The sequence below is a fragment of the Pleurodeles waltl genome, chromosome 6 (genome assembly GCF_031143425.1).
Source record: "Pleurodeles waltl isolate 20211129_DDA chromosome 6, aPleWal1.hap1.20221129, whole genome shotgun sequence".
Classification (NCBI taxonomy): domain Eukaryota; kingdom Metazoa; phylum Chordata; class Amphibia; order Caudata; family Salamandridae; genus Pleurodeles; species Pleurodeles waltl.
This window is the reverse complement of record NC_090445.1, coordinates 343,935,138-343,953,677: the sequence shown is the minus strand read 5'-3', so window position 1 is coordinate 343,953,677 and position 18,540 is coordinate 343,935,138. Positions and strand designations below refer to the sequence as shown.

The 18,540-nt window shown below is 46.2% G+C and overlaps 1 protein-coding gene across 4 annotated transcripts in view; it reads right to left on the bottom strand.

Annotated features, from left to right (window-relative positions):
• Positions 1-18,540, bottom strand: part of REM2 (RRAD and GEM like GTPase 2) — a 388,579-nt gene that overhangs the window by 187,793 nt on the left and 182,246 nt on the right. The window contains exon 1 of one of the 4 annotated variants that reach the window (XM_069238239.1): positions 14,837-16,309. The exons of 1 other annotated variant lie outside the window; for it this stretch is intronic. In XM_069238239.1, the coding sequence (XP_069094340.1) occupies positions 14,837-14,850 (14 nt within the window). In that variant the 5' untranslated portion in view covers positions 14,851-16,309. Of the gene's footprint in view, positions 1-12,945; positions 13,057-14,293; positions 14,403-14,836; positions 16,310-18,540 lie in introns of those variants that run through there. 2 more of the 4 variants (XM_069238238.1, XM_069238240.1) reach the window with 2 other exon arrangements.

The window sequence follows — 18,540 nt, the reverse complement described above, 5'->3', positions numbered from 1 at the left end:
ATAATAATAATAATAATAATAATAATAATAATATTTAGGCAAATTTTTGCCCGACCCCTCCATTTGTCCTATAGGGCCAGGATACCTCTATGCTGACCCCCTTAGGTCATCATTTTTATTCTTCTCCCCAACCCCCAAGATAAGCAAAATGATAGCCGCAACTTTTCTCTCAGGTTGTGGCCAGCCAATCATGGCCTTGCTTTGACATGTGGATCCATCACTGTTGAACCTGTGGAGAATCTGCATCCCTAGATATACAATTGTCTTTCCTTTAATAACTCCAAAACTACTGAATGGATTTACACTATATCATAAAAGAACACTTTCTGGACCAAGAGCTATCTTTATGCCAAACTTTCCACATTGCATCTGAAGTGAGTGGGAAACTTGTTTTGCAAATTTCATCAGGATTTCACAAATGGCTGTAGTTATTGGCAAAGCAAAATATGTTTTCCCTATGGAAACTAGGTCCCAACTATAACTACCTTCTGTCGACCACCAGTAGGTTATATACCCTGGCCAGTAGGTGGTTATAGTTAGGACCAGGTTTCCTTAGGAAAAGCAGTTTTTTGATTTGCCTGCGGCTTTGAAAGTTTTGGGATGAATTGCCTAGAGGGGAGTAAGAAAAAGAAGAAGAGGTCCCCCCAAAAAAAAAAACACCACACAATCCCCCGAGGCAATTTCCATAGGGATTTTGGAAACACAACTACAGCCTGAACGGAATTGCACCAAACTTAGCAGAAAGGTAGATTTTGGTCCAGAAACCCCCTTTTTGTTGTTATTTGGGGGTAAAGCCATTCAGTAGTTTTTCTAAATATTGAAGGAAAAATAAATTTGTATATCTGGGTGGAGTCTCAGCACACATCTCATGGTGAGATCTGATTGGCAGCCATCTTTAGACCTATATACACGATAGCACCCCATTGACATGGACTGTAGTAAATGGCAGGTTTTGAGGGTCACAAAAAGGAAAACATATAAAAAGTGATAAAAGTTTAATTACAATGTTAATCCTTTGTTAATGGTGTCATACTATGTGTTCTAAGGTGTTTTTACCCTCTGAAAAACCCTTCTGCTGGGATTTCATTAATCATGTTTGAGGGAAAACTTTTTTTCATGATTTTCCTATAGAGGTCATGGAAGGTGCTCCAGAAACTAAAATGAGAGCATATTTTCCGTAAATTCACACTATATTTACTATATATGAGAATGAAGACTGACATTCTCAGTGAAACATGTACTACCAACAGGAGCAGCCCATCAGTTGATTCCCTTGTGTTCTGCTGCAGTCTCCCAGTGTCCTAAAGAACAACTTGAGAGCAAATAGTCTTACTTGTGACAAAATTCACCCTGATTGAATCAGATTGGTAAAACTTAAAACATTTTATTTAGAATGGAACAAAATGAGGGGGTTAATTTTGTCACATAAATTATGGTTAGTGCTGTAGAGAGAAAAATTAGGACTTGTTTTAAGTGAGTTCTGAAATAGCTTCCTGTTTTATTTCATTAAAACATTCTGACATGCCCTCTTCCTCCTATTGTTCCTGGTCTGTATTTGCTGGTTTGTTTCTGCACACTTTCCCACTGCTGATCAGTGCTAAAGTGCAAGTGCTCCCTATGTAAATTGTATTGGTGATTGGTTTATCCATGAATGCATATTTGATTTCCTCATATGTCCCTAGTAAAGTGCACTATGTATGCCTAGAGCCAGTAAATCAAATGCTACTAGTGGGCCTGCAGCACTGATTGTGCCACCCACATGAGCAGCCCTGTGAACATGTCTCGGACCTGCCTCTGCAGTGTCTATGTGTGCAGTTTTAAACCGCCAATTCGACCTGGCAAGTGTACCCACTTGCCAGGCCCAAACCTTCCCTTTTTGTACATGTAAGACACCCCTAAGGTAAGCCCTATGTAGCCCCATGGGCAGGGTACAGTGTATGTTAAAAGGTAGGACATGTACTGGTGTTTTTTTACAAGTCCTGGCTGTGAAATACTGCCAAATTCGGTTTTCACTATTGCAAGGCCCATGTCTCACACAGGTTAACATGGAACTGCCTTTCAATATATGTTAAGTGCAGATTCCCCATTGGGAGCAGATAGAATAATGGAGTTTGGGGTCTCCGAACTCACAATTTAAAAATACATCTTTAGGTAAAGTTGGTTTTTAGATTGTCAGTTTGAAAACGCCACTTTTAGAAAGTGGGCATTTTCTTGCTTAATTATTCTATGCCTCTATCTGCTTGTGTATTCCACGTATTGGTCAGGCTGACAATTGGACTGTTTGTGAATCTCCACTCGACAGTGGCACAAAGGGAGCTGGGGTGTAGCCTGCATATCCTGGTGGGCCATCTGGGCTAGAGTAGAGGGAGGAGTGGTCACTTACACCTGAAAGGGCTGTGCCTGCCTTCACACAATGCAGTCTCCGACCCCCTGGAGTGTGTCTGGGGCCAGGCCCAGGCAAGGCAGAATCTTAACAACAGACTTTCCTTTGAAGTTTGCCTACTTCAGAGGCAGAACTGGGTACAAGTAGTGGACCTAAAACCAGAGACTTGGAGAACACTTCTGGATTAAGAAGAACTTCTGCCAAGGAGAAGAGCTAGAGGAGGAGTACTGCCCCTTTGCTGTGTATGCTTTGCTGTGTTGGCCTGCAGTTACTGCTTCTGCCTTAAAGAGGGAAATGACTGGACTTTACTGTGCATCCTGCTTGTGAGGTTTCTCCAAGGGCTTGGAGTAGAACTTGCCTCCTGTTGGAAGTCCCAGGGATATCAAAAACTTCACCTTCATCTGCCTACTGCACTGGGAACTGTGTGTTTTGTGCTGCAACAGAAGAAAAACCACTGAGACGCAGTCAACGATGCCCGCACCACAACCCTCGTCTCACCACCCCCGCATACCATTATCGAGCTGCTGCTTGCACTGTGACCTATGAGCCCCGCACTCCATATCGCCTTGCTCACACTGCAGCCTTGACATCCACAACAATGACGCTCCACGCTGATACAGAAGCTGCTGCCTGCACTGTGGCCGGAAGACACAGATGAGGTACACGAACCACCTCCCCGTACCACACCGCAGCCCCAGTCCACCGTCATCGACCCCCAGTGTCATCAACAGACGCCCCTGTCTGCACCACGACCCATGGGAGCCACAAGGAGCCCGCTCTGCACCACCACCTTGGGCCTTCCGTTGACAGAGCTTCAGCAACAACAATGCCGCTGCCTGCTCCGTGACCTGGAGACACCGCATTTCACATCGCACCGCCCTACTTCACACCACAGCCCTGGTCTTGCTGACGACGCAGGACGCGGTCACTAAGCCACCGCCTGCACCGTGACCTGTGGACACCGCATATTGAATAATTCCGCTTCGCACCACAGCCCCGACGCCATCCACACCAGCCAGGAGTTCAATCTGCAACACATGAGACTTCAAGGGCCCGACGACCCCTGCAAAAACCTCCGGAACCAACACCTGAGACGAAGCACCCCAGATCTTATTGCAAGAATCACAACGCCCTACATTTCCAAGGTACTGTTTGCGGGTCTTCCCAACACCATAGCGGGCCCGCGGCCGACCTGAACTGTTGTATTTGTTGTTCACAACACCACGATGGCCCCAGGCAGAGCTACTGACTTCAAAGAACTGTATTTTTAATTAATTCTTGCAAAATTCATATTACTATTACTGTATATTGGATTTTTCTCATTTTGGTGTTCTATAACTGGTGTGGTGTCCTTTTGTAGTGTTTTTGCTGTATTGCTGTGTGTTATGTGCAAATGTTTTACACATTGCTTCTGAGATAAGCTTGACTGCTTGTGCCAAGCTACCAAGGGTGTGAGCAGGGGTTATCTGAGCTGTGTATCTCCCTCATCCGGACTAGAGTGAGGGTCCCTACTTGGACAGGGTCCAAACCGACTGCCAACTAGAGACACCATTTCTAACAGAGCCTCATAACAAATAAGTCACCCAAGATGATCACCAGAGAAAAAAAAGATCACAAATATCACCCAAATGTAGCCCAATGACAGAAATGTGCAAAATGCTTAATCTATTTTGTTTGTAGTTTTATATGGCGCACACTTGACCTGAAGTTATTGTAGTGCTTTACATGAGCATGAGTTACATTACACAATCATTTTGATTTTAGGCATGGGGAGATTAAAGTGATTTACCCAGAATTAAAGGATGTCGAGCTGACACCGAAACTCAAATCTGGTTCCCCAGTTGCGAAGTCTGCAGCTCTGGCCATAACACCACCTTCTCTCCCCTAAGTGCAACATATAATCAAGTGATCAACTGAATTAAAAAAAAAAATAGAGATAGCAAATAATTTAAAAGTGCTTTGTTGCCACTTAACTCAGAAAATATGTCCTCATTTTCATTTTTTAGAGCACCAACCATAATTTCTATGGTAATAAAACCCTCTCATTTGTATAATTTCTAAAGGAAATGCTTTAGTTATTACAGTTTTGATTACATCAAGATGATGCAAGGTGTGCCACACTTTTGTAATAAATACAGAATGCTAGTAATCTAGTTGTTCATTAGAACACTGTGGGTAGGCAGATGTCTGAGGCACAGACTCAGATAGGTGAAGCCCGGTGCAGAGGCAAAAAGTTGACCATGCTGGGCAGGTGGGAGGGGCAGTGGCAGCACAACAAACCATGGGGGGGCAGGGGTAAGGGTGGTCAGGGACAACAAACCAACCATGCAGGACAGGCAAGAGAGGCTGTGGCAATATAACCGACCATTGAGGGCAAGGGGGTGCCAACTTAGCACTGAGGCTAAACAGGAGGGCAACGATGGGGCATAGAATTGGGCAACAGAAGGCAGGAGAAGTGTTCAGGAGAAGTGTTCAGGGACATCAAGCTTAATGGAGGGCAGTGGCAGCATTTCGCACCATGCAGGGCATAAGGGAGGGGGCTAGTGAATGGACTTTGATAAGAGGGCAGGGAGGCTGTAGAGGGGGCAGCAAGCGAATTTGTTCAGGGCAGGTTGGAAGGGCAGTGGCAGAACAGCCACACAGGGCTGTAATGAGAGAGCAGAGGCATGGACAATAGAGTTGGCGAGGAGGAGGGGGCAAGAGCAGCAAGCTCGGTTGGGAGCTGCACAATGCCAGGCCAGGCACTGCGTCCAAACCCCCCTACACACCCACTAGGGATTGCGATGGGCACTTTACTTAAGGTAAAAAAAAATAATAAAAAAATTTTAAACTAGAAATTCACTGGAAAAAAAAAACACAAAGGTTATGAGGACGCTATAGTTAGGTTCATATTTTACACATACAAAACCACAGAAATTCAGCTGTTAGAGTTATTTCAAGTAACTATACCTCATGCCCCAAGGTAACTATAACTCACGTCCTCGCCATGCACTGCTAATTACCCCAGATATGACATCACTTATGACATCTTCTATGACCTCATTGACGATATCACTGTAACATCTGCAGTAAAATTACTGATGAGAAAACTGCATGGTGAGGGAGCGAGTTATATTTACCTTAGGGCACGAGTTATAGCTACTTGAAATAACTAACTGTAAGAGCTGAATGTCTATGGTTTTGTGAGGGTAAATTCAGAACCTAACTATAACGTCCCTGTAACCTTTTTTTTTTGTGAATATATATATATATATATATATATATAAGAAAATAAATCATAACATTTGTGAATTAACAAATCCTTAAAGTCAAATAAGACGTCCACTTATTTTAATACAAGAATATTTGTCCAACACCCTGCCTCAAAATCACGAATGGTAAGATGATCAATTCTCCAAAGAAATGATACCGAATTAGGAGTGCTCTCTAATTTCTTTATTGATATAATTATATAAGTAGTTAAAGACATGTTCAGATATTCACGATGCTATGGTGGTTAACGTGCAAGGTTTAACAATAGAAGATTTGTGAGTGGAAAAGTAATTATGTTATTTTCCCCTTGTCCTTAGTTTGAAGTATTATTTTTTCCATTGTAATGAAGACTGTTCTATCTCACTTTGTAAAAGTGGCTGGGGAGAATTATGTTTAAAGTAGGTTTTGTGAGATACCAGGACAAAGGCTAAAAGACGGGGGCGAGCCCTGAAACAAGAGACAAGCAGGGGGAACTTGGGGGGTGGAGGGTTCAGGCGGAAGCATGTCTTTACTCAACATGGCTGCAGATGGCTTGCAGTCACGGGAGTGGACACCCAGCTAACTGCCATCTTGTGTCTAGTCGTGCCCTATTAATCGACAGCACACAATCATGGGCCTTGTTTGAAATTAAATATTGGAAGTGCTGGCTAATACAAAAAAGAAGCATGGAAAGCAGCATTCACAAAAGAGTTACGACAGGCTTTGGCGCTGAGAGAGCGTTGCTTATAAGAATCTATATTAACATGAAATGTTTATGAATTAATGTGAGGTAATGCCATATAGAAATTGTATTGACTTGTTTTGCTAAAACGTGCACTTGAAATGTGACCACGGGGAGTGGCCGCCAATGAATACGTGGATTAATAAAAATTACTAATGCCTATGAATATTCGAATTAATGATTATGCTAAAGAAATCTTGTAGGCCTTAAGTTAGCATGAGCCGAAGCTTAGCTGCCTGGCTCTCATATTAAATGTATTTTTCCTAATGTGCAGTGTGCCGACTCGCAAAAGGACATGACCTCTTGTTTTCTCCAAACTAGAAGCTGAATGTAACCATAGTAGATCCGTTCTCATGAAAATTCACATTGCTTGTAGAAATCTTTAGACAAAATGCAACAGTGTAGATTAATGTAATGTACAAGGTCATTCAAGCCGGTGAAGACAATGGAACTACTGACCAAAAGATGTGCAAAGAATTACAGAAGGATGAAATCATACCGGACGTGCTACCTCTGAAGACGTCAATCATATGGACCAATAAAATGTCTGTAAACTAATATGGGGTGATAGATTAATGACATAATCTGTTTTTTTTTACTGGGTAAAGATAGTGGGGTATAACCGCGGACCAATGAAATAATAGGGGAATGTACAACGAAAAAGGGATACAAAACCCATGACACAGAGGACCAACAGAATTAGGTAGGGAATGCTATTGATTTTATCCAGAAACTTTGTCACTCTGTTTGGTGACTGGCTATGGTTTATTAAAACCATCCTCTTCCTTAGATCGCCCATTTACACTTTACCTCCTTATGAGGGAAGTGCCCCTTTGCCCCGGAGCAGAGTTCTGACTGATGGCGATTTGATTGATGTCCTGAAGACGAAGACTGAACCTGAGCGCAGACCTAAACCTTGGAGGGTAACTATGACAATGAAATTGTAATTTGTCTGTTTGCTTTTCCTTTCTAGGTACCAACTGCTTACTTTTGACAGGGACCATAGTTTAGATGTTTTCCAAATTGGTGTTCTAAATCATTTTGCATGAAGCCCAACATGCCAATGCTAATCAGTGGTTAGGACAGGTGTTCACTAAACTGACGCAAATAGACAAACGACTGACGCGCTAATGACATTCTGCTAAAATGTATCTATGTTCAAGCCGTGTTATGTTCTGATGTTCATGATTTTTGCTTTGATGAAATCCTATCAGAGTTGCCATATTGTGACTATGCTACTTTGCTTTTTAGTTTTAAGATTAACACATTTGCTCTTAGAATTGTAACTAATAGGGAATAAAACTCATAAAATTCTACTAAACTGGTGTGGTTATACGTGACTGCCAGGTCATGGTGGTGTTTTGAATTGATTAATGTCTTGGACTAAAGTGAAATGCATTGTTGTAATAAATATTGATGACATTATTTTGACATATTGATAGCTATCTAGTCCTAAGGTGTCTCTCAACTGGGTCAAAAGATTCATTGGCCTAAAACGAGTCCTGATGTGTAATAAATTATTATAAAGGGACGCGTTGGCAGTTCCATAGAGAACACGGTGCCAGGTGACATATATGCATCCTGGCTGCTCCATAGGAGTATCCCTCAATGACTAGCCAAATCCCAGCCTATAAACTCTCCCCTGTCCAGCTTTCTATTATAAGAGGCTACGGTTTCCCTTGAGAGCCATCCTGGCATTCTACAGGCACCAGCCTGACACGTGACTGGCTCAACTCTACAGGCTCCAGTGACGAGCCAGTCGCCTCCAAGTTCCCTCAGTCTCTTAGGGACATCAGTTTGAAATGTGACTGACTGAAATGCTCGTAGGCCTGGGACAAGCCTTGTCAGGCCGCTATTCTACCGAGTTCCCTTTTGACAGTGCCTGGATCCTCTAACCACCACAACATCCGTTTCTTTTTCGGCAGCAGAAGCGGTCACCTTGGCAACCGCGCTGGCTCCAAGATGCTGTCTGTTCCCAACACAGCCCAAGCAGTGAGGATGAGGTCGCGGCCTAGCAGAAGGCGTCGAGGAAACTGAGAACTTTCCTAAAACAAATCCTCCAGCTGCCGCGATTTAGGAATGCACTCTAAAACATCAGAGATCGCACACAACGGCACCTGCGATAGGCTTCACAAACGAACGGGCACCATGCCTGTGACAAACTACGCCTCGCCATTTAGTCAACAGCGCGTGGCGTTCTGGGCAAAAAAAATCCCAATTTATAAAATGTCGCTGGCTGAAAAGCCAGGACTGATGGGCAGTTGCACCTTAGAAGGAGCCAGTAAGCACCCTTTACTGTTAATCGGAACGTGTACATCTCAAGGTCTATGTTATGGATTCTTCTGGTGCACGGAGTCACGTTGTTAAAACGTATTTGGACCTTTGAAGTCGATGTCTGGGATGGCTGATCCAAGTAAGCAATGGCTGCACGTGGTTTCACTCCAAACCTGGCTATGGAGATCATGCACTGGCAGGGAAACACTTTTAGTGTGGCCAGATGGCTCCATTTTTTACCATTCCTGGACTTAGCTTTTACATTCTAATTAAATTTAATTCTGTGCACATTGGTCTTGGTCCATTAATTGGACCAACACACCTGATAACAATGATATGTCAAAGCAAAGTCCCGGTGCCATCTGATCACCTTAAACAAGCTGGCAAACACCCCCACTGCATTCTCTCTGAAGTAACCCTGCGCACACCTATACATAGGTGCACATGAGCTGAACACTCACCGCCCAAGCTCCAACTCCAAAAGTAAAGCAAAAGTCTAATTAATCTGCATCCTAATAAAAGGAAAAATCTACAGGGACCTCTAAATTCTACAACAGATGAATGTGCTTCAAGTGGCAATTGCAAAGTCAAATCACAGTTAAAGTGAAGAGCACTTAACTACGACCTGAAGTAACACCTCAGACTTGGCAAACAGGAGTATGGGTTATTCTGCGTTGCAGAGCAACGACCACCATGGTAATGGCACCACAGCACAATCTCTATCTAGGCATCTTTCCATCCTTCCAGCCACCTAGAAGGACTATCACTTGTAGTGTAAGCTGGCTATTGGCTGTGTATGGGTAGAAGAGAGTTTGTTATGGTCAGTTTTAAGGCCTGAAATGGTTTGCCGCAGTCAGTTCTTGGAAGACCGTATGTGTATATGCATGTGCCGAGAGATTTCATTTTCTTGCCTAGAATACATGGCTTCTGGGAGCTTTGCTATGTTAGCATCAAAATCAGTTGCAGTATGTTATGATACATCGTTGTTCATGTGACTACGTGTTAAGTTTACGTTACTTTTATCTGTGTTATGTCTAGGGTATATGTGGTATGGTGCGCTATAATCGCGCCCTTGACTTGGACGTTCTTTACCGATTACAGTACAGTACTGAACAGAGCAGTGTGCGTGATGCTAACAGGGTTGTGTCACACATGTACACTATGAATGTGATATAGAGAACATTGGAACAAGATATGTGGTGTTCTCTGGAGCAGCCAGAGGCTCAGGAATTATGCGGCAGTGGAGGACAAAAATATGCAATAAAGTGGACTAAATAATGCAGCATCAAAATGTGCAATGACACTACAATTCTGCTGCAACCATTCCTCTGAAACTCTGGCTGCAGAACAGCTTAGTACGTTTCATGTTCATTATGTACATCTCAGTAGGAGTAGTGAGGGCACAAGACAGGATACCACATTCGTGTGATTGTTCAAAAGGTCAGGTGCCCTGAATAGTGTCTGGCGTGAGCACGAGTTGTGTTAGTATTCAAACAACAAAAAAAAAAAGACAACAACAACAAAGAATTATTCTAGTGGCCTAGCTGGATTTACATTTAAAGACTTGAGGGTATTTGTTTCTTGCTGGAGACAAAGGCCCTGCACCACATGGGCAACAATATCACCTCTTCAATGTTTGGATTTCAGAAATCGACAGAACATGACCAGTTCATCACTATAAAGTGCCTGGCAGTGCAAACGTAATAACTTTTGGTCTATTTTAGATTATGTTTTTTTTTTTTTTTTTTTATATATATAAATCGCAAAATTAAGCAGGAGATAAGTTATGAGGCAACTGCAGCAAACTCATTATTTATGTGGAAATGCCGTGGCCACGTAGAACTGGTGGGTCCTTGGTATAGCCTGGTGTTCGCTGGCCAACGAAGCCCACATGCTACATCAGAGCAGCCTTGGGACCGGGTTGTGGGGACTTTCGCTAAGTACTGACTGAATTGGTGTATGGCAAGTCTTGAGTAGGGTGGGCGGTACATGCATTCACACAAACCTATTCCCCAAAAAGAGCTGCATTATTTGCATTTGAGATGTCAAGCACTATCCCATGAGTTTGCCACTTTTTCAGTTTTCCTAGTGCGCATGTTCTCTGCCATCTTTACTAAGCGCTTGATAATAAATTACTAAATTTACTGGTTGGCATATAGTGCTTTCAAAATGTAGGCCTAGAGGCTAGACCCCTCACTGCCTGGCCCCAGAGTGAGGCCAGTATCTTGGGGGCTGTTAAAATCTGCCTCCCGTTGTCTAGGGAGCTTTCTATCTCAGAGTCTCAGCCTGGCGGATGGAGGTCTGGTTTCTGGGTACTGGCAGCTTGGCTGGAACAGATCCTGTGCGTCTCCCGGCTAGACCCGGTGGAACGTCAGATTGCTTTACATTTACAGTGGGGCCTGGGGATGTGACCTAGAGGGGACTCGGGGCAACGTGTCTCTGCTACTCTAGAGTGAAAAGGTATCAATAGCAACGTGTACCACCAGGCGCCCTTCTGCGCCTCCTGACGCCAAGGGAAGCTTGTGAAAGAAGGCGCACCACTAATCTCCAGGGAGAGGGCACGGCAGGCACCCAGGGGTACAAAGACAGACGCTGCTCTTCTCCGATGCACTCATGTCTTTCTTCAGACCGGGGACCGTCGCTGTGAGCTCTCTCAGCCGACACCGCGCAGGGCGCATACGAGTGCCCCAGAGGGCCAAAACAAAACACACAAAAACACTCCCCGATCTCAAAACGTTATCCACTATCCAAGCAGCCTTCAACGAGTGTTCAAGGAGACGTGGGGCAGGGGCTTTACTCTTTGAGCGTTTGAATGACCCACAATGAGTTTCTCCTACCTACCGAGGGATTTAAGTCGGTGGCCCCTGGCGGGACTCAGATGGGGTAGTAATTATAAACACACTTTAAAACGGGCCCTTACATTCAAATCCTTAGCAGATTTACAATCAAAACATTGAACTATGTCTTAGCAATTACTAAGTTGCTATGTCCAGATGTTGTTTCTGCGTTTTCCATGGCACAAATTGGATTCTTGCTTAGTTCATTCTGTGATCCGAGTCGCCTCCCGGTGTCGGGCGAGTCCAGGTTGAAGGGGTTGTGTTGCCGGTACCGTCATCCACGTCTCTGCACAGCCAGGGGCACGCGAGCGCCATTCGTAATATCGTGTCTGCGGGAGGCGTGCGTGGAAGTGCTACTAAGCTGTCCAAATATTGACATCGCCAAAGGAAGAGTGCTTACAGGTGAGTGGGTGGGACGTGTGAGGGTGATGAAGTGGGGGAGGTGAACGGAAGTACGCAGGAGAGAGTGAAAAAGACGTTGCTGAGGTAGAAAGGACGCGTGAGAGGCGCGCATGAAGCAAATTCAGAACGATGTGGGAACCAAAAGGGCCCAAGTTGAGGCTGCTGCAAACATAAAATATCCTGGAAAATGCAATGCCTGATAACAGGTTCTCACAGCCCTACTGTCATCGAGCACTGAATGCAAGGTGGAGAACCTGTTGCTATCCCAAGCATGGTCCCTGCGAGCTGCACACATGCCTGAAGGAGGAGGGGTTGGGGGGGGGGGGGGTGTATGTATATATATATATATATATATATATATATATATATATATATATATACACACACACACACACACACACACACACACGGGTGGAAGCCGGGAGTACACCTTAACAGAGGAACACAGGAAACAGGGACAGCATTAACCCATGAGGGTCTGTCTCCGGCTCATCTCAGGGAGCGAGGAACCCACTCAGTCACCTGTTGAGCCCGCATGTCAGAGGCAGTGCAGAATGTGGAGGGCGCCTCCTGGTGGAATAAAGCGCTATATCCGTCCTTTGTTTCTCATACTGATTGCTACCCCAGCAAATTAAGGACGGGGTTTAATTAGAACCCCCAACACGACTGTATGTATGTGGAGTGGAAAGGGTAGAGAATTGGTAAAGTGAGTAAAGGAACCCCTTCTACTAGTCTCCGAATAACTAGTGGTATTAATCCGGAGACAAAAAAAAAAAAAAAAACTTTACACACTAGAGGCTTCGAATTATTACAACTCAGTTTCACCCAGCGGGGGGTGGGGAAGGCTGGTATCTATCGTGGTGCAACAGGTGCAGCCACGCCGGGGCTGATGGGTACGAGCGGTTCACTGCACCAGCTGCTATAGTCATAAGTGCCAACTCACCCCGATCATGGCTGACATTTTTTCTAGCTCAGTCGGTTCGCTGGGGGAAGGGATCTACTTCAGTCTTTCATTACGTCCTACCTACACCGCCAATCAAGCAATAGTGAAACAACTAAACGAAGAAGAAACTGACCTGTTTGAGACAATCTAGGTTTTCAGATTTCGGAGAGCAGAGTATCTGCAGTTGACTGTACCGAGGTGAATCCCGCCTCCTGGAGCACAGCTCGTACTCTGTCGACTCACCGTGTGATCTCATCCGATTTCGTTGCTTCACACCCCGCCCACTATCCATCTATCCCGGCTTCGCCAATGACCCTTAGGGTGACCTCAAACTCGCTAATCTTGGCTGAATCACTTTGTTCCCTCTTTAGGTCGTGGTCTCGCGAGTCCGAGAAAAATACTGAAACAGCTCGGTGCAGATAAATGTCCTACTTAAGAATTGTCTGTGCGACGGGTTTACCAGCTTTACTAATTGTATCGATGTCAGAAGTTTGCAAAGCTGAACAGGCTCTTCGGGTTTCTACCCCCGTAACTTGCGGGTTTGGCACATTTCTCCTTATTAGGAGAAATACGGTCTTTAATTTGAGCCGGTGGGGGCAGCAGCACTTATTTTTGTGCATCAGGCATTTGCTGCGGGCAAAAGACACATATGGGAAAAACTGAAGAAGAGAAACACGGAAAAGCGCCACAAGGAGAGAAAAAAGAAAGCTGCAGGAGTGAGTTGAAGGGGCAGGGAGTGGCTCTAAATGGATTAAAGAGGCCCGCGACGGCTTTAGGATTACACTACCTCCGTTGTCTGTGCTCGCACATTTAGTTGCAGCAGTCGCGTGTGTCGGAGGGGAGTTTTGGGCATCGACACGTTTTTATTTACAAGTTAAGCGTTGCAACAGTACTCAGCAGCGGGAGCTGTCCAGATTAAATTTCTGGTCGGTTATACGCAGATCTGTGTAGCATGCGTATTAACCCTCGAAGCTATCATCAGCAACTTCACTAATTCGATCTAGGAGTAGATAATCCCTGCCTGCCCCTCACCTCTAATTGAAATGACTCTGCCAGATTATGGGATTAGAGCTGTTTGATAAATTGGATACAATTGACCTAGTGAGGGGTTGAGGCCTGGGCCGGCCCTTGAGACCACGCGAAAGGAAAGGTTTATACGAAGTCACTTTAAATTAACCACATCCGACGAAATCCTCGCCAGTTAAATTACAGCAAAAACATTAAGCAGGAAGAAAAGGATTTAAATAATCTTTTTATCAGGAGAAATTAATTCAACTTGTTCTCCCTCCCATCCACTGCAAACTGATAAAAATACAGGAGAATGTTTTTCACCGCGCAGCCGCAGTGTGTGATCTTGGGCGTTAGCTCCTTACCGCATGGATAAAATTAAGTGGGGGAATTCCACTCACAGAGAGGCCAGGTCCACGCAAAGCAAGTAAGGGTGGGGCAGTCGCCCCGTCCGTCGACAGCACCGGACCCACCTGAGCCATTCATTGCCACCGGCTACAAACATCATTTTGAGAGAGCGCGCAGACAGCTGCCTCCTGGGGTTTGAAGCACAAACCAGTGCGTTTTCTGAGCCTTGAGGCTTGTTAATTTCATTCGAACCACTAACCCAACGCACCTGGGAACTATGATTTGTAAACGGGGCCAGACAGGAAACTTAAATCAGCCGTACACGGCAGGAGGCCGCGGCCAGACAAGGGCTATGGCGGGGTCACGGCGTTCCGCCCTGCTCTGAAAACAGTCTTTAGTTTGCAGCCCACTGGGGAAATGCCGGGTGGCAAAGTGGCCAGTCCGGCCTCTTTGTGCGAGGAAACCATAGACTGAAGGGGGAGGCACACGGTGTTACAAAGAGGAGAGCAATGGACACCCCGCCCGCCCGCCCGCAAAAAAACATAAACCCTTTTAGGTAACACATTCATCACTTCACAACTTCTTTATTCATCCAAGCAAAATTCTGGGACAGACCCATTTTAATGACAGGGCGTGTTAACACCTGTACCCCCCTGCGCCCTCCATACCTATTAGCCTGCATGTCTGGGGTGGCGTTGAAACACAACCAGTGTAGGGCGGTGGGCACTGCTGGTTCTCGAGGTGGGGAGATACCACTAGGCTGGGCAGCGGCTTCGATGCGCCATCCGTAGCAGGTCGCGTAGAAGCAGCTGAGGCGCCCCGTGGCCCCGCGTCCTGTCCGCGCCCACCCCTGGGGCTTCCTGTTGTCCGTCTGCTTGTGCGCACAGTCCAGAAGGACGGGTTGCAGGTCTGCGAGCGCAGTGGCCGAGCCCCAAGCAGTTTCTAGCCAATGCAAACCTCGCTGCTGCTCTTGTGCAATCACTTTCTTATGTATGCAGCGCCACAAGTCCTAAAACATCAAGAGCCTCCAGGCGCTTCTCCCTTCTGCACACCTATGATGCGCCGAGGGTCCCCAATGCAAGCCCGAGGTCAGTCCGGTATGAGCCGTCGGGGTGCACCGGCCTCAATGCCGACAGGTCTCCTCTGCCCCGAGTGGGTATTTTTCTGCGGTTACTATGTCCAGTAATGCGAGGGGGCCCCGGCCTCGCAGTAACGCGCGTCTGCTGTATCACCTGTTGCTGCGCTCATCCGCGCGCTGCAGGCGGCTCCACTTTCGCCTGTCCTGGTATAAATGGATCTGTGTATATTCGCGTGAGTATTTATTATAAGTGTGCGTCTGTCAGTTTGCTTATGAGTTGACAACCACCCGGCACTTGAAAAATGAAGTGGGCGCTACAGTGGTGCACTGGTCCGACTCCAGTGTGCCCTGGCCATTTTCTGCCCTCGCATATCACGGAGTTGTTTTGTAGGCGCCAGATCGTGACCGCGGCCGCGCTGCACAGTTTCAGGTGATGGCGACGGACAGACCGACGCTCCTTACTACACCAGAGCACGCGGAGCCTTTTCTTCCATCACACCGAGAGCGGCGCAGCGATGAAAAGCGCCCGTCACCCGCGTGGGGCACATCGCCTCCTCCTCCCGGTGGCTTCAGATCGCTCCCTCGCCGCACTTCTAATGGGCGCGGTGTTTCCGCCGTCCCTCTGCCTGTACCTCCAGGGTGCTGGTTGCCGTGGCTCTGCGCGACGGTTGGGAGCCTCCGGGGTGCGACGAGAGGCGCCCCGCAATCCTGCCTCGCGAACAGCGGTCTAATCTCTCAAGCGCCCACACTTGGTATAGGCTGCGTGGGGGGGGGGGGGGGGAGTTACCGCCCCCGCGGGGATGTCCTATATGATAATGAGGGGGCGATGCCGCTGGGAATCCCCTGTTGGTAAGACCCCTCGCCCCCATTAGGCCTGGATTCAGCTGCATGCCCAGTTTTCGCCCAATTTAACACCGAGGCCCTACCCTGCCTCCCTTCTCTCGATGTAGCGCTTGTCCCCCATCTCCCCAAATTTAATCTCGTCTCTCTGCAATCATTCGCTGCTCCCTCCCTCCCACGGAGGCCCCTGCGGCACAAGGGGGGCCCCATCCAACCAAAGTCCAATGGATATCTGTGATTTGTGGTAGATTTAGGGGCCCCTCATGACCTTCCGCAGGTGGGGGGCTCCATCACTTTGGGTTACACCACTGCCCCCTCTCCCTTGCCTTTTCTTGCTTCTCAAATCTTCTCTGCACGTCATACTCTACATATGCCCCATATGGTTTCTCTCTCCACCCCATCTGTCACACATCCATCTTTCCTCTACCCCTCCTTCCACCTCTTCATCTCTCCCATTTATTCTACATTTTAATGTATCTGCATTCAAGTTCCAGCTCCATTCCTCCCAGTCCACTCATATCTCGGCCTATTTCCTGTTTCTAGCTGATTCCCATCTCCTTTCATGCACCCCCCCCCCCCCCCCATCTCACTATTCCCCCTCTCTCGCCCTGTGCTCATCTCTGCTTCTCTATCCGGTCATTTCCCTTAATCAGTGAATTATTCCTGGTGGGTGCTCATGGGTGCAATTAGGCCAGAACGTTTTTGGGAGGAGGGATGAGGCCAGCTAATGGAAATGGGGCTAAAAATTCAAACTAAGGGGCAGAGCTATCCTTGAAGCCAATACCAGAAAATAGAGTGATAAATTCTGCATTTTAAATATACTGATCATACCCGAAGCGAATACAGCAAATGTTTTTGGGATTTGACAATGTTCATAGGCTACTGACAGATCTTTACAAAGGGGAATGGATGAACTGACAAGTAAAATGTGGCTTCTACAAATTTCAGTTCCAAGCACCTCACCTGATGATATTGCTGTTCATCAGAACAGCTACAACAAACAGGTATGTAGGCTGGCATACCAATCTTCTTTTTTGTTTCCATCTACTACACTCCCTTCGGTCGTTTCATTTGAGTGGCTATGAGATAAACCCTTCAGACAATAATCTGCTGTTTAATATACATTTGATTATCCTTGTGCAAGACTTGGACTTTGCTTTGTATCTTCAAAACTTCACAAGCCTTGAAAAAGTCCATTGTGATCAAACACTTGGTGGTAGAAGTCGTCAGACATTTGGCTTGAACAACTATCAAAGTATTAAGCACATCATTGTCCAGCACTAAAGTCCCCAACGTATATGTGTTTCTTTTGATCACAGCAATATTATAAAATTGGGTTCCATCAAATGAGATTACTAAACATGTTTGATAAATACACACAACCATCTGTACAGCTATTTGATATCTCTTGTTAATTATCAAAAACAAAGACTGTACTTGTTTCCACTTCTTAGTGTTCTCCTGACAAACCATGTTTTCACAAAGCTATTTCATGACGAATATCCTCTCCACAAATTCCTACAGTGAAACGACCGTGAGCATGTGAAATATTTAATATTCCATCTTAAGAAACACACTCCTGCCTTACTGTTGACCAAAGGAACATTTTTAGACTGCTCATTGGGACATTGAACCTTGCTTGAGGTCACACACATTTGAAGAGGATCTCCCAACTTGGGAGAGCCAGTGGTATGGCGCCAGGGATCATCTCGCATTGGTGGCGTGCAAAGAGGGCCCAGAGGGCAGGCCAGAGGCACAGATTGGCTGCTGAATAGTCGCGTTGCCCCCAGAACCACAGGAGTGCTTCTGGGCTCCTTGCATGTTCTGAGGCAGGTTGGCACTGCAATTAAAAGGGACTGCGGGCGGTGAGCAGGTCTTTCTGTTCCCACTCACCTTCCCGAAAGGATCCTTGTGCCAGCCTCCCGCCTGTGACTAGAGACCAACCGGGAGAAAGGCCTCAGGACTGCTTATGGACTCCCCCATTTACCCCCTGGGAGCCCCAAGGGTTGAGCATGTGTTTCCCATCTGACCAGAGTTTTGGTGAATTCACTCTTGGCGGTAGCTCTGGACGGCTGGAGGGGCTGTGAGGAGGCTGTGGCAGGTATGGGGGCTGAGGGTTGGTGGGTGCAGTGAAGCCTACCTCTTTTATGGGATTTTGCTGGCTGGCGTTTGTTTTGCTGGTGTGAGACCAGCCACTAGAGTGCATCAGTAGTACTGGGTACTTCAGGGTGTATTCCTCCTGAGATTGATTTCACTGGTGTCAATCAATTCGCAATATTACAGCTGGTTAATTACTCTTCGAGGAATCTGAGTTTTCTTAAATCAAAATAAAATAGATGTTATTAGCACCACACATTGAGCAGTTTTCATATACAATGATGGAGCTATATCCATGCAAGAAGCCAAGGATAGCCCCTGAAATAACTGCAACAAACAGTATTTTAGCATGCAAGG